General features: G+C 40.4%; 1 protein-coding gene across 1 annotated transcript in view; it reads right to left on the bottom strand.

Annotated features, from left to right (window-relative positions):
- The window catches only part of LOC117426593 (striated muscle preferentially expressed protein kinase-like), a 154,245-nt gene that overhangs the window by 20,400 nt on the left and 118,343 nt on the right, over positions 1-15,502 (bottom strand). Inside the window, exons 25-38 of the mRNA XM_059033421.1 lie at positions 15,119-15,196; positions 14,583-14,755; positions 14,322-14,348; positions 13,187-13,339; positions 12,674-12,716; positions 10,119-10,187; positions 7,042-9,661; positions 6,663-6,815; positions 6,313-6,429; positions 5,007-5,174; positions 4,796-4,918; positions 4,002-4,166; positions 2,410-3,232; positions 1,420-1,659 (exon numbers count right to left, since the gene is read on the bottom strand). Coding sequence (XP_058889404.1) covers positions 1,420-1,659; positions 2,410-3,232; positions 4,002-4,166; positions 4,796-4,918; positions 5,007-5,174; positions 6,313-6,429; positions 6,663-6,815; positions 7,042-9,661; positions 10,119-10,187; positions 12,674-12,716; positions 13,187-13,339; positions 14,322-14,348; positions 14,583-14,755; positions 15,119-15,196 — 4,952 coding nt within the window. The remainder of the gene's footprint in view (positions 1-1,419; positions 1,660-2,409; positions 3,233-4,001; positions 4,167-4,795; positions 4,919-5,006; positions 5,175-6,312; positions 6,430-6,662; positions 6,816-7,041; positions 9,662-10,118; positions 10,188-12,673; positions 12,717-13,186; positions 13,340-14,321; positions 14,349-14,582; positions 14,756-15,118; positions 15,197-15,502) is intronic.

The following is a 15,502-nucleotide window of genomic DNA, read 5'->3' as shown; positions in this document are numbered from 1 at the left end:
TAATGTAGGAGTGAGGATTGAAATTGCTTTGTTTTGTTTTGCATCGCATCAGTGGTAAGAAACACACTATATGTTGTTATTGTTTTATTTTGGTGCTTGCCTTGTGAAGGGGTCAAATGTCAAATGCAGGATAATGCAGTTGATCGGCTGATTAAGACTCCATTTGCCACGCCAGATTATACTGAACAACTCAAGATAAAATCTGAAGGGAAGCCATAGCCAAAAATTGAAATTGCTTATAAGAGCAGGTCATTTCATTTGGCAGTAAAACATTACCTTTGAGATTACATATTTGAAGGGAAAATGTGAAACTAACTGTCACGCATACTAGAGTATAAAAAAAGAAATAAATGACGTTGTTGGTTGTTGTTATTGTAACTTAAGACGAGAGGCTACGTACTGTTTTTTTCCCCCACATTGTAAGCAAAGTTACCTCACTAATACAGTAACAGCCTTTCAGAATGTCAAAAAGGACTTTTACAACTGGAAAATCCTCAGCTAAAAGGCTTAGAAATTAAAAAAAAACTAGCTCTAAAGTTGCAAGTAAGTCAGTTAGTTCCCTGTTGTAGGTTTTTTTTTGTTTGTTTGTTTTACCTTAATGATTGATGACTAATACAGAGAAACAAAATACAATAATTTGTTTTGTTGGAGTTGAAAAAGAAAAAAAAAATACTTTTTTCTTTTTTACTTATAGAACCTGTTTTTAAAGTTAACAATACTTTTTTCAATACAATTGAATAAAAAATGACTCTTACTCCAATGCACAAGAACTCAGACCTACTGGAAAAAATAGAAGCCTGTACTAGATTTACACTTTTGTGTTGTTCGCTGCGCCTGCAGTGCACATAAATTCATTTAAATCAACCTAATTACATTTTTTAAAACGGTAAAAACTGAAATCACAAAATTCTGACATAGTGCCCTAACTTATTTATGAACCTGTTTTTGCTTTAATTCACTGTCAATGTTAATTTATGATGTTAAAGCTGTAATTCATGTTAGAAATCACATTAAAAATCCACATTTCTGTAATGCTAATAATACTGAATACTAAAAAAAAACAACTTTGTTTAAATGTTCAATATTATTCCAAATATTATCCCTTTACAAGAGATTATTGATGACCTTAGAATGCTATGGGTAAGGCAAAAAAAAAAAAAAAAATTAGATACATTGCACATTCTATGTGCCTCCCCTGACTCAGAGGTCACCAGCCGCCACTGGTCTCCAGCTACCATGCTTAACTGTATTACAAAATCAGAACGTTAAATACATTACATATGATATTATTACAAGTGTTTCCTGCATAATGCTGTTAAAAAAACAAAACACCTTTGGCGTAGATTTTGTATTGCTTCCCTGACCTGAAAACTGAGCTTTGAGATGACAGCAGTAGCAGAAGCTCCCAGCCTGCCTCACCTGTCTATGAGGCTATAGAGCAGCTCCTTGCCGGCGCAGGACTCTGAGATGAGGACCAGGTAGCGTGGGGTGACGTAGGCCTCATGCAGAGCCATGACCTTGTCGTGGTGGAGGGACTTGAGGATCTCGTACTCCTGTAGCACAGCCTGCTTGCTCTCTGGCTCGTAGGGGATGATTTTAGCCACAAACTGCTTGCCAGTGGCGTTCTCTTTGCACTCTCTGATCACGCCAAACCTCCCCCTGACGTGAACAATAAAATTAGTAATAATTTATCAATATTATTATAAGTCTACTGGAAGAACCAGGATACTGAAGACTGTACAGTTTGTATTCATCTGAAACCTCAATTGTTTCTATTATTGTGTTAACAGTGAAATATATAAGTCATATTAAAACAGAATGGAGAATGGATCATCTGTTCACTTGTCAGTTATTATAAGATAGAGGGCAAACCTATCTCCAATAGTGTTAAGGTTTTTGACTTGCAGGTAAGCAAGTATTCTAATATTTTAAATCCTAACAAAGGAACACTGACACTGTTAAGAAATAATCTCTGACTGGCTGTACGCTACACAAGCCATCCAATCAGTTCTCATAGAGCCTTAAAAAAAAAAAAAACAGTATCATTAAGGGAAAACTTAATAAACTAATGTAATAATTAGTTTATTAAAAAGCTGACTAAATAACTGCGGACACTGCTTCAGTCTTCCAAACTATAAATCTTAAATGGAATACCCAAAAGCAGCTATATTGTGGAGCTCAATGAGCCATATATGGCTCAAGAGACATCAGTTGGACATTCATGCTATACATAAAAAATAAGGGTGTGCAGGATTTAGTGGCCGGTGACAAACCATGCGATTAAACAACTTCCACTTTTGATGTGACAAAGTACACGTCTGTTTTTTACATACGCACACTGGAGAACACCCTTCCCCTGGTACCATATACATAGTTTTCAGACAGCATGCTTGTATCCTTGCTGCTTACCTGGCTCTCTCATCCATAAAGGTGTAGGGTTTTTGTGGCACGCCTTGGCGTAACGCGGTAGTGCCACTCTCCAGCGATTTGGCAGATGGTGTCACTCTTCCTGTGGGGGTCAAACGTGTCGGAGTGGAGACCCCCTCTCCCACCGGGCTCAGGCTTGTCACCAGCATCACAGACGGGGTGAGAAATGACACCGGTGAAGGGGTGACTCGAGTCTGGGTCATTTGCGCATACATGGGCACTGAAGAGATTGGTTTGCCAATGACAAGGGGTGAGGGGACCAAAGGAGGTGGGGAGACGGGAGTGACCAGGTTGGCTGGCGTGGGTGGTTTGGGAAAGATAGCAGGTCGAGGAGCTTGGGATCTGGGTAGGGTTTCATTTCCTGTGGGTGAACGAAAGGGACAGGCGACAGAAGATGGTGTAGTGATGATGGTCTTGGTAGTGGTGGGGGTTGGGGTGGTAGAGGGGGTGATTTGGAGCATTGCTGGTTTGGATAGCAATGTGGAATTTTGTTGTGTTTTGGAAGAAGGGGCTTGAAATGGTGGTATTGTTACATATGTGGTCACGACTGGAGGAGGGGTGGAGGGGATTGCTTTAGGAGCAGCAGGAGGTATTGCTATGGATGTGGTCACGACTGGAGGAGGGGTGGAGTGGATTGCTTTAGGAGCAGCAGGAGGTATTGCTATGGATTTGGTCACAACTGGAGGAGGGGTGGAGGGGATGGCTTTAGGAGCAGCAGGAGGTATTGCTATGGATGTGGTCACAACTGGAGGAGGGGTGGAGGGGATGGCTTTAGGAGCAGCAGGAGGAGGAGCTTTGGAGGTTTCTGCAAAGCAAGTCAAGCAATTTGTTTAGTTGAGAAATTGGCTGGACTCAGTTCCTTTAGGCTCTGTTACATCCCTATAGTATTCTGTTCTCAAAGTAGAGGTTGCAAAACAACCACACAAATCAAAAGTATACCTTGATATTTTTGTATAATGATTTATAGGCCTGAAACTCAGTCAAGCAAAGTAGTTACAAGAATGGATGTGCATCAATAATTTCTGCTCAGTCATGTGGGTCAATAATTTGTGCTTGCTAATTAAGAGACATAATTACAATACAGAGTTTTGCAGCAGATCTTTGGTAGAGTGATATTAAACTCATACTGTTTTACAAAGAAAAAATTGTTCCTGTTTATAATGTAGCATGGCATTAAACAATCTAATAAACCATGGTAAGCTGTGGTAAATGCATAGCATAGCCATGAGAAAACCATGGGGAAACAGCTAAATGACAGCTAAATGTGCATATTTACAGTGCAAAAGGGCAGTTAAAACCAATGGAAAACCATGTATATTTTAATGTACACAGGGTTGTAAAGAGGACAGCGTAGTACAAAGAAATAGGAGTGAAATTGAAAGGGTATATACAGTAAAACTCAATTTGTTGCTAGAACTCAAAAGTTGGCTACCCACAAAGTAATACATTTAACAAATGTCTTTTTAAATTATTATTAAACAGCCCATGGGACTTCAGAGTCAGAATATGGGGAAATCTGCAATTTCTTCTTATTGCTGTTCTTACAATGCTGTAGACAGCAAAAGGGAAGGTACCTGGCGATTCGAGGGTCACTCTCTCTGAAGAGTTGCTGTAGGATCCCTGTCCTGCCTTGTTGACGCATGCCACTCGGAACTTATAGGTGCCGTCCATCGGTAAATCTGTGACATTGTAGTAACAGTCTGCCACTCCTGTAGCCACTATGAGCCAGTTGGAGTCGCCTTGGCAAAAAAAAAAAAAAAAAAAATCATTAGTTAAAGCTGGATACTGTATTTATGTTTGTGACTTGAAAGTACAGGCAGTCGCATGCTTAACATTTTATACTACACATGTAGATGTTTCAATGGCCAGCTTGTAGCAGTGATTTCACAATAACAGAATTCAGAGTCGGTGACAGAAACAGCAAGTTTAATCCATAAAAAAAAACAGATGACTTAATTAAAACCTAGCATCATAAGTACATGGTTAATTACGCGTGGTATAAACAGAAACATTGTTCATAGTGGGTAACTCAAAAATAATCAATTTGTGAGTACTTTGTCTTTTAGTGTTTATGTCTTCGCTCACTCAATATTTTTGTATTTCTCATTTAGAACCATTATCCTCTCTATAAATCATCAGGTAGCCTACAGTTAAACTAATTCTATTGTCATTTCCATCTCATAGAAGCCATCTGATACAAACTATGGGAAATTAAGCAATTTCAGATAATTGTATCAAATAAATATGCGGGTCTACAACATATGATATATATCCAAGAAGCAGGCCCTCTGAGTGAGTTAAAATGTTCTCCAGTAGCATAATCAGCAAATAAAAAAGGGAAGTTTGAAACATTCTAGTTGGCAGTTACCCTCTGTTTTCCTCTCCAGTGAATAGGTACATGGTGCTTGGGTATCGGATGGCTTCCACAACACCAGGGCTGTGTTCTTGTACCTCTGGGGTATCTCAGGTGTTCCTGGGCGACCTGGGACTTCTGGGAAAAATAATACAGATAAAACAATTTTAGAATACAGAGTACTGACTCGTAAAGATTCTTTAGACACACTTGTGGGTCCACTCACTAGCCAGGGAGAGAGTGCAAGAGCTGGTGACAGATGCCAGTGGATTGGTAGCCACGCACTCATACAGCCCAGCGTCCTTTTTGTATGTCTTCAGGATCATGAGGAGCTGCCGTCCATCAGCGCACGAGACAATGTTTATCCTCGAGTCAATCTCCACCTGCTTCTTGTCTGGAAACAAAACAAAGAGATGCTCAGCAGTGAGCAACAGCTCCAAGAAACCAAGAATAATGTCTCATTGTTTGTCACATTATAAAGCTTTTAATGAGGATTATCTCAGCCTTCTTCTCCTCATTCCTTTTATTTTTGTATACTTACTCACTTACTAATATTAATATAGAGCAGCACAGTATATTCCTGTATGAATCTCTGATACATCCATCAGATAAATAACTTTAGTCCTTATTTCACATGCTGAATTCCTTGAAATACCACCCTTTTATATGCTCACACTGCAGACTTATATAGGTCTTGGAAAGATACTGCAGCAGCGATCTAGCAGCCTGAAGAAATTATCAGCAAACCACTTGTTTCCTATTCAGGGTTCTCCCTAGGAATTCTATATAGCTGGGTGGCACAGCATTATAGCCAGGAGCACTTAACAGAAAAATACAATCACCTTACCATAAATGTATAATAAGGCAAAGAATTTGAATTAATAATAAGACATTTAATAATTAATAATAATCCACCCTAATTTGTACCCAGGCTAGACTGCTCCATTTACCCCCTGATCCTTTGCAATCTTTTTTGTGTTTCTGGCAGAATTTGCACATCATATCACCCAATTCCTTGCTGTAAAAAAACATTTCCATTTTCTTCCCTCACATAACACCATACCCACTCATTTTCTACCATTTATTTTTCTTTTTCATCATCCATTTTGGTTTGGCAATTTCCACATTCATTGTCAATATTTTTGCTTCGAAAATAAATTATTTTTTTAGCAGCCATTTTAATGTTTCAGCCACTCGAAGTGCTTAAAACGGAAAACCCACCCCTTCAGCTCTCTGATTGGTTAAATATAGTGTCAAGACATAACACAGCAACACAGCTGTCAAGTTGTTTCCATTTTCTTTTTTTTTCACCCAGCGCATGCAAGTGATCTAGTCTGCTAGCAGCGCAATCAATCCTTATCATTAAAGGCACAGTAGCATTTGCAAGACTGGCGGACTCAGGGTTTTTCAGCAGGACAGCCACTTACCCTAGCGGCCCGCCCAGCTGAAGAGGCCTGGGGATAACCATGCTGTAACTGTGGCCCCTTGGCTTTCAGTATCAAAGTGAGGTGGCAGTTACTGGGAGACATTACCTTTCATCCATACGATGTTAGGGTTAGGGCTGCCAGCCGGTAGACAGCACATTGTGATGGGATCTCCCTCCAGCAACACATGGTCACGCAGCTTGATGTGGAACACAGGAGGGAAGTCTAGAAGGGTGGAGGAAGAATTGTGTGTGTGTGAGAGAGAGGGAAGGAGGGACACAAGTTATAGCCATATAACAATATATGCCCATGTATTTTTCAGAATAAACTTGTTACTTCAAATTGGTGCGGTTCTGGTGGTTCAATTTGGCCCTACTAGAAAGTGTAATGTCAGGAGTTTCTAATATATTGGCCATTCCTGTGTTATTAACACAAAAAAAATGTGACCAGGTAGGTACCTGATGTAAGGCGAGAATACCGTCTTTTTTCCAAGATGCCGTTCTCTTTGGTTATGGCAGAAGGGATGTTGGGTTGGGACACACCTTTATCCCTCTTGCCTCTGGATAGACCCCATCGGTCCCACCTGGATCTGCGCTCACTCTCGGACGAGGCTGGGAAGAAACAGATCATCACCATCAGTTTATTTACTCTTTGTTATAATAAGGCTAGAATAGAAGGAGCAATCTCATTGGCTAACATGAGTTTCAACCTGTGCAGATATACCAGCACAGGTAATTCTTTACGCTTTGTATAGCAGTCCTTATGTTAAGAGAGAAAATAAAAAAAATTCAGATTGTGAGATGCATTAGCAGAAAGGAGCATCCATAACTTCCTTACTTTTGACGGCTGTCTCTGACTGGATACTGGATTCCGACTGCAGGGACTCTGAGGAGGGTGCAGAAGAAATTTGGCTAGCAAGCTGGTTTTGTGGGAGCCCCATCCTTTTGAGATTGGTTCCCTCAGAGTTGGACCTATGGAGCAAAGACAGCAAGGGTGCCCTCTTCTCCAACTTGGCCTCCTTAGCCTCTGCCTTCCTCTCCTCAGAGTGACTGCGGATCCTCATGGAAATCCCAGCCACCGTGGACTCAATCTTCTTGCGCATTGCCAGGACAGGAGACTCATTTGGCTTCTTGGCTTCTCTGATCTCTGGCTCTTGTTTCAGAGCCCCAGGTTCCATCCTCACCATCTCCACCTCCTTTTCCTTCTTCTCCTTGGTGCTGCTACGACCTAGTGTCCATGAAAGCCTTCTCCTTGGAGCTGGACTTTCCTCTTGAGGTTTCACTTCCTTCCTCTCTGCTGAGGGGGTCCTCTTCAAACGCAGAGAGAGCCTCCTCATGAAGCTAGTATCCTTCTCTGTTTCCCTTAGGTCCTGCACCGATCTGGCCCTCTCTTCCATCTTCATGGGTTCCTCAGGCTTGACAATCTCCAACGGAGCTCCTATGGGCCCTGGGCGATAGATTTCCTCCCCTGATGTGGGAGGAAGAACAAGAGACTTCTCTTCAGACTTGGACCTGGTGAGGAGCCTGAGCCCACGAGTAAGGGAGGACTCCCGCTTTTTGAATTTCGCCTCAAAGACTTCCTCAGATGCTATGTCCTCGATGACAGGGGGTGGTTTTTTATCTGGGGTTGGCTGCCGTAAACTTTTAGGTGGACTGGGTTTTTTGTCAGGTTGTTCAGTAGATGCTACTCGGGCAAAAACAGCAGGGTGAGCTGTTGCGCTGGACTCTGGCTTGGTTTTGGGGGCCTCTTGGGTTGGAACAACAATGCTTTGCATGGTATCAGAATAGGCAGAGGACCGGGGGCCAGGCAGTGAAAATGAAACATGAGTGGTTGGTGAGGGTGAAGCTCGTGCAGAGACGCCATATTGTGGAGCTTTTGCTGGCATGGATAAAGGTGTCACTGTGTCGGAGCTTATGATTATTATCTCTGGTGGTTTCTTTAGTGTCAGCGATTTCACTTTTTTTGGCTCTGCTTTAACTGAAACAGCTTCCTGTTCTTTCTTCTCTTCCACTGTCTTGGTGGCTTCCGGTTTAAGTAGAGGTTTCCCTTCAACCACCTTTTCAGGTTCTGTAACCACAGCAACTTTCTCTGACACATCTTTTTCCTCATCTGTGTAACCTGCCACTTTCTCAGTCTTGCCAACCTTCTCTTCTGCTGACATACTCACTGGTTTTGCCGTACCTACTTTCACTTCCTCAGGCTTGCTTACATTCTCTGTTGCGTTTGCTTTATCCTTAAAGGACTCATCTGCTTTCTTCAATTTGCTTACCTTCTCTGTCCCACCAGACAGTCCCACTTCCTGTTTTTCAAAATCTGGGGTAGGAGGTTTTGAAGAGATTTCCCTGGGGGTGGCTGGCCGGGACTCCAGCTTTGTCTGTTCAGTGAGTGCTGACATCGATATGCATTCCTGTAGTCTACGTCCCTCTATCTGAGCCAATGGGATCTCTAAGGGAGCGCCAGAGCGCCGATGGAGAGGGATGGGTTCACTGTCCCCCTGGCTAAAGGAGGCATACTTGCGTAGTACCTTGGTGTCTGAACACTCTTCTTTGGGGGTGTCACTAGAAGCTGCCCTTGCGAGTGGAGGGTTTGGGCCTAATCGGGGTGGGCGGGTGTAGCGCTCCAGAGAGGCGGTGCGTTTTTTGGGATCCTCCCCTGCAATGCCAAGGGTCTCCAGCAGTGGGCCTCGTAGGCCACTCATTTTGCTGTCCACAGATCCTCCCCTCAGTAGTCTCTGTCTCATCAGTTGTAGTTTCAGGGCATAATCTTCCTGGCTCAACTTACAACGTTCATCTAGAGCTCCTGGGCTTGGACTCCTCCTAGGGAGCTCCATCGAAACAGCTTTTTTTAGGCCTATCTTTGGCTCCCCCATTTGGCCCTCTGCAGCCCCCTCTTCTGGGGTAATATGGAGTAGCAGGGCACTGTCAGCAGAGCTCCCCCTCCTCAATTCCCCTCTCTTTGAGCCTCCACCTGCTTTATCTGACTCCACACTTGAACCCTTTTGGAGGGCTCTCTTTGGCTTCTCTGGCCTCTTTCGTGCCTCTGTGCTTTCTTCATCTGAAGATAGGTTATCATCTTCTTGTGTTGATCTCTTTCTGGACCTGCTTCTCCCCGTCAATTCTCCACTCTCTTTCCCAGAGGGGGTTGGTTCACACTCCATAGGCACTGCCCTCTCTGCTTCAAGCCCCACCCCTTCCAGTGTTCCATTAGGCCTTCCCACCATCTCATCATCAGTTGGAATCTCATTGAGAGACATTCTGGAGCCAGAAAACTCCATGGTCAGAGGCATGGGGATGAATGGAAGCTCATCAATGTCTTCAGAGTCTGAGGAAGATGAGGGCGGAGGGGAACCTTCCTTAAGGTGCCTGGGGACAGTGATGGAAATGTGGCTGGAAGAATCATCCAAGAGCTCAGGAATGGACCTCATCGCCATCTTGGATTTGTAGTTAATAAGCGAGCGCTAAAACATACATCAGAAGCAACAGTTATTAAAATAGTAAAGGTAGACAGGATAAACAAGTCTTTGTTGTTCATGGCAATGACCAACTAGTTTGTTTTACAGAAATCATTTCTAAAAAAACAAATAACAAATACATGAAACAGAAATGTGGGGTACAGCATGCCTTCAAGAAACCTGGTGAAAGGAAAGATAGTGTAAGATGGAAAATACATTATGTGCCATTGTGTTTAAGTAAATGTGCATATCGTACTGTAGTGCATTAAAAGACAAAACTTTATATGGAAAGTCTTTATCAATGTGTGTATGTACAGTATGTATACATGTATGTTATAGTTCTACTATAAGTGCCACTGCAGTCCACAACAGGTAAATGGCTGAAGTTCATTGTGGAAAGATGAACCTTGTACATTTCTTACTTTAAATAAATATATATATTTATATTTCCAAAGTTCCTTACCTGCCACTTTCTGCGAGACAGGAACAGTTTCAGGGGTTCTGTGCTGATACTCTTGCCCTTTGCCAAAGTCTAGAAGACAAATATATACTTTATTATTTTATGCTTGCTATTATTCTGGGTGGTTGTATTTGAAATGCATTGAATGCTGTGTTTTTTATTTATTGACAAGTGCTTTAAGCTGATATCAGGAGCTGCTCTTTAGCTCTAGTTCCTTTCATAAATAAACAACCTAAGCTAGACCAGCCAGCATTTCTTTATAGAAGTAAAAGCTAGTGCCATCTAATGCTTTTGCCACTTTGCAAAGAAGTCCATTTAGTTTGCTGGTAACACAATGAAGTGCACTAGAATGTTCTAGAGCTGCTTAATTAATATAAAGGAACTTTATACCTACATTACTTATGTCTATGGCAGGCTATCAGAACTAAAAAAGAAGGTCCTGGGGTGCGTTCAATAGGCAGAGCGCTCCAGCGCGTTACGTGGCGCTTTCTATTGAACGACCCGCACACCGAGAGCGCTTCGCAATGTTAGCTAACATTCTGAGGAGCTTACTTGGTGGGTGTTACAAAATGGCGGAAGTACAAATACCAGTGCGGCGACCGTGGTGCAATTTCCCCACATATTGGACTTTTTGATCAACATATCTGTGTGCATTCTTTTTTGTAAAAAAAAATATGATCATTTGTTTCAATTAACAGCGTAATTATTTGACTATTTTTCCTTTTAAACGAAGTGAATCTGCAGCATTGCGTGCAACATTCGAAACTCTCAGCTTGGTGGTGTTGTTTGTTTGGTCGGCCTTGAATTAAGGAATATATTCTTAACTGCATTTAAAAAGAAAAATAAAGGATGAGTAGTGCTGTGTTAAAGGCAAACTATATGTAACGCGGTTGCTATTTCTGCGAGATTAGGCTTCACAGTGTACACTGAAAACTTTAAACCTTTTTTTCGTGGCAGAAAGGGGACGTTAGAATAAGAGAGCTTTACTAAAATTAGGTACTTTTGCAATGTTACATTACTATCAAACCAAGAGCACATTAAAAACAAAATTATATAAGTACTATAAGACTTAAATCATATTGGAGAGAAAAAAACAGTACATTGTAAGACTTTGCAGAGGAACAGAAAAGGCAAAACAAAGATACTAACTGCTAAAGTCATTCACAGATGTATTTAAAGAATAGTTGAAGAAATAATTTCTTTGGAAAGTTTTTATTTATTTGATTTGTTGTATAAATATGTTTCTGGGTTGAATAATTGTTGAAAAAATAAATTGTTCTATTTTTTTTTTATTTTGCTGTACAACAACATACAATAGAAATCTCTTAATTGCAAGTGTAAACTGTACTGTAGCCACCTGTAAATAAAGCATGTAATATGCAACAATCACAGTATTTTTCAGTAGTTTTCAATCCGTACAGGACTCTTGCATGTGTTTGAATTCACTGCCGCTAAAGCCATGGTGTTGGCTCTCGATGCAAGTGCAAAAGAGCCATTAAACAGCGGATTTTCTACACAATATATCATAAATTCATCCAAATACAGTGCTAGTGCTGTATTTTCCGCCATCTTATTATTATTATTTATGTCTTAGCAGACGCCCTTATCCAGGGCGACTTACAATTGTTACATACAACTACATTATTTTTTTACACATTATTTTTACATACAATTACCCATTTATACAGTTGGGTTTTTACTGGAGCAATCTAGGTAATGTACCTTGCTCAAGGATACAGCAGCAGTGTCCCCCACCTGGGACTGAACCCACAACCCTCCGGTCAAGAGTTCAGAGCCTTAACCACTACTCCACACTGCTGCCATCTTGAAAGTTCTCTCTCCATAACACAACATTCAGTAAGTGCTAACTTATGTTACGTAGCTCCACGGCAGAGCGCTCTGCCTATTGAACACAGCCCTGGACTCCATGACAAAGCACTTTAATACTAAAGAAAAATATTACAACAACCGTATAACAAGGCACTGTACTAGGGTGATAAGGTCAAATAAAATATATGCAAGTTTTAAGTTATGCACACAGAAATCACTTTACACAGAATCAATGAGCACTTCCCCTCACTGCTCTGTGAACACACACCAAGGCCTGAATATCCATTACAGTTTATCGAGGATACCTCTCTGTCTGATCTGGGCTAGGTTAAGACAATTAACAATGCTATTTTATACCTGTGCAGGATTTAAACTCAAGGCTTCCAGAGAAGAAGCGTATTAGAAGCTAATGAAATAGCCTGCTGCAGCACCTAGACACCTCCACTGTGATTTCTAGTTAACTGGGACTACATTGAGTTGTATTGTTAAATGAACACAGTGGCTGTAATGCTGAGCTGTGTTATATTAAACATGTAGGATTACTGTTAGAAAATGATACAAAATGTGGGAATCGAAACCAGCTACATTAAAAAAGAGAACACAGTACCTCAGTATGGAGTTTTAGTTGATTCTTCACATTTTAAGAATAAAATTGGTGGGGCTTGTTTTATGATTCACGGAATTAACAAAGTGGAGAAATAAACCTGTGCTAGTTTTCTTTGATTTACCTTAAACCAAGGGTGACGAAGACATTCATTCGCATCTGGTCTCCTGCAGACATGAAAATCACAGTTATAAGAATCTATTTTTGACCTGGAAACAGTGCCTTTTTTAATAGCTTGCTTTACTAAAAAAAATTGCATTGTGACCCATTTTCAATGTTTTATATTGCAATCATATGGAACGTTGTGTGTTAACTTTGATTTAGTAGCTATGCATCTTTAAAATAATGAATGTACCATCTTCTATAATTTCACCACCCTTCCTTTAAGAACTTGTTCAAACTAAATGCCATACTAGTTCAGCTCCAACACTAGTTTACAAGACCCAGCTAAAAATCTTCCTTCTGAAGGCACTGCCTTTAGGGCTAAACAACCGTTAAGAAAAATCATGTCAACTACATTACATCCAACCCCTACAATATGTTAAATCAAACTATTAGAACATATTTATGTAACTTACAAAGAAAAGCCTTCTCCAACAATGACAGTGGAGAACAAGATCTCTAGAAATAAACTTACAGTCTGTCAGCGACCAGGACCTTAATGACAAATCCCCTGGCTTCACGGCTGAGATCAGCAAACATCTTCTCCTCGAACGCCACATTGTAGTTCCTGATATTCAACACGGTGGTCCTGTCATTTTCCCCCACGAATGGAGAAACCCCAGTCAGGCTGTCAGGGGGTGGGCAGAGAGAATGATATAAGACAAGTTCACTTTCTATCTTTCTCACTCATAATGGATTCTTCACAGTGAGGAGATATTTCCCCAGTCTTTAGCTGGCAAGTGTATTGATCTTTCTATAAGACTCATCAATCCAAGTGAAGATTTTGTCTGCTCTCTTTAAAGCTTTCTTCCAAACTGTTTTTGACATTCCCAGGCTCTCTGATCTAACAATGCCTCAATGTTTTCTTTGAAATATACTTAAAAAGACATAAAACTAACAAAATAATTTCAGTAAATCTTACCTAGTTTTCCTATATTAAAGACGCACATATTATATGGCAAACCTGTATTTGATATTTTTATGTTATATTTTGTAGGAATTATTCAATAAAAATTACCCAATTGTTTTATAATTCTTTTTATGGATTTATTTTAATAAAAAAAGAAAAATAGGAAATATTTGTATACCGGTTACAAAGTGATTTACCAGGGATTACAGACTGGTTTTTGGCATCAGTCTATAATTTCTGGTAATTCTCAGTGGAGGGTATTATTGTGGTTATATGTCATGATTTATTGTTATTTTTAATATTTTTTTTTATTCTTTTGTGGGTGAAAGTAATTCTTTAAAAAAAGTGTACTTTGTAGGACTATTACTTCCAATTTTTAATGACGAGGCCTCAGGATGGTTATGAAGGAAAACAGTTTTTTAGCCAATGAGTTTGTGAGTTTTCCGGCCTATGACATATTGTACAGATGATGTGTGTGCAGTGAAAAACAGTTCAATGCATTGTGTTATTGCAACTGCATGTATTCATCTCTAAACTAAACTTTTTTAATAACAGATGGTTACAACAAACCTATTTTCTGCTCCTTATAAGTTCTTTATAAAAAGAGTAGACTGCACCTCATGTCACAATAGCTTAGATATTTACAACAGACACAGCCCAGTTAGTAGCAAATATCTCCATATATTGACAATAGACTTACCATAGGTATGTTATAACTCCAACAGGCCTGGAGGGAAGAGAATTGAGAAACAAATCTGAGATTGTCTTATTTAGTGTCAACTAAAAACAAAATAAAAAACTAGGGGTAGATGCAATGAAACAATACAAGAGTTGGAAAACAATGATGCAATACAATATGGTCACTAACATAGATATCGAAGGAATACCTATGGCTGACTTTAACAAGTTAAATGTTTCATAAGGAAAACAAGGACAAAATAAAAGCTAGGTAGTTTGGTACCAGATGTCAGTAGCCTTGGAGATTGGGGTTTGGTTTACAATCTCTGGGGCGATGAATTCCGGAGTTCCATATCTGCAGTACTGTGCCTCATCAGGAGTAAACTCAACTGTATTCCCAAAATCACACAGCCGGATCTGCTCATTGCTGGAGTCTGCCATCAGGATGTTTTCAGGCTATGGAAACATAAACAAGCATTTAGTATGTTAGCTAGTAATACTGTACTAACATTGTCCCATAGATATGCAGGTAATAAACATCATAGCTGTTCAGAAACTAGATAATACAAGTTAAACCATGAGCATACTATTCATACTGAATATGTTCATGTTTTTATCTGTCACCTGGACTAATATAAAAAGGTTTTGACTGTTTCTTTTAAAAAGTTTACTGTGGTATGGTAAAAAGCATAGCACGAGTATTGGAGAAGCAGATGGACTCTGTCAGTCCCGATAAGGATTGTGGATCGCTGGCAGAAATCTCCCCACACTCAATGAGTGTCCAGATCACTTGGTTGTAGTCTATATTTGTTTGCCTACCTTAATATCCAGGTGTAGAATATTATTCAGATGTAGATAGCTGATTCCCTCAAGGAGCTGTCTCATGTATGATCGGATCTGGAAGAATACCATTTGTGGTTAGAGGTTACATATGTTCTGTACGTGTGTGTTCTTTACGGTTCTGAAGTTTCATGGTCCTTGAAGTCTGCAGCCATACCACCTCGGAAGGTGTTCTCTGTTGATTTCAGAAGTTAAGCAAGGTTGGGCTTGGCCAGTACTTGGATGATGGTCCTCCAAGGAAAATCAGACACTCTTTCTACTACGCCAGCGTTCAACCAGTGCTGCAGCAAGGTGCTAAAGGGGCACTTTGCTGTCTTTCAAATGAAGACATTGAAGTCCCTGAACCACACCACAAAGATGTAT

The sequence above is a fragment of the Acipenser ruthenus genome, chromosome 11 (assembly GCF_902713425.1).
Source record: "Acipenser ruthenus chromosome 11, fAciRut3.2 maternal haplotype, whole genome shotgun sequence".
Lineage (NCBI taxonomy): Eukaryota > Metazoa > Chordata > Actinopteri > Acipenseriformes > Acipenseridae > Acipenser > Acipenser ruthenus.
Note: the sequence above shows the minus strand (reverse complement) of the source record. Positions and strands in the feature narration are given on the sequence as shown.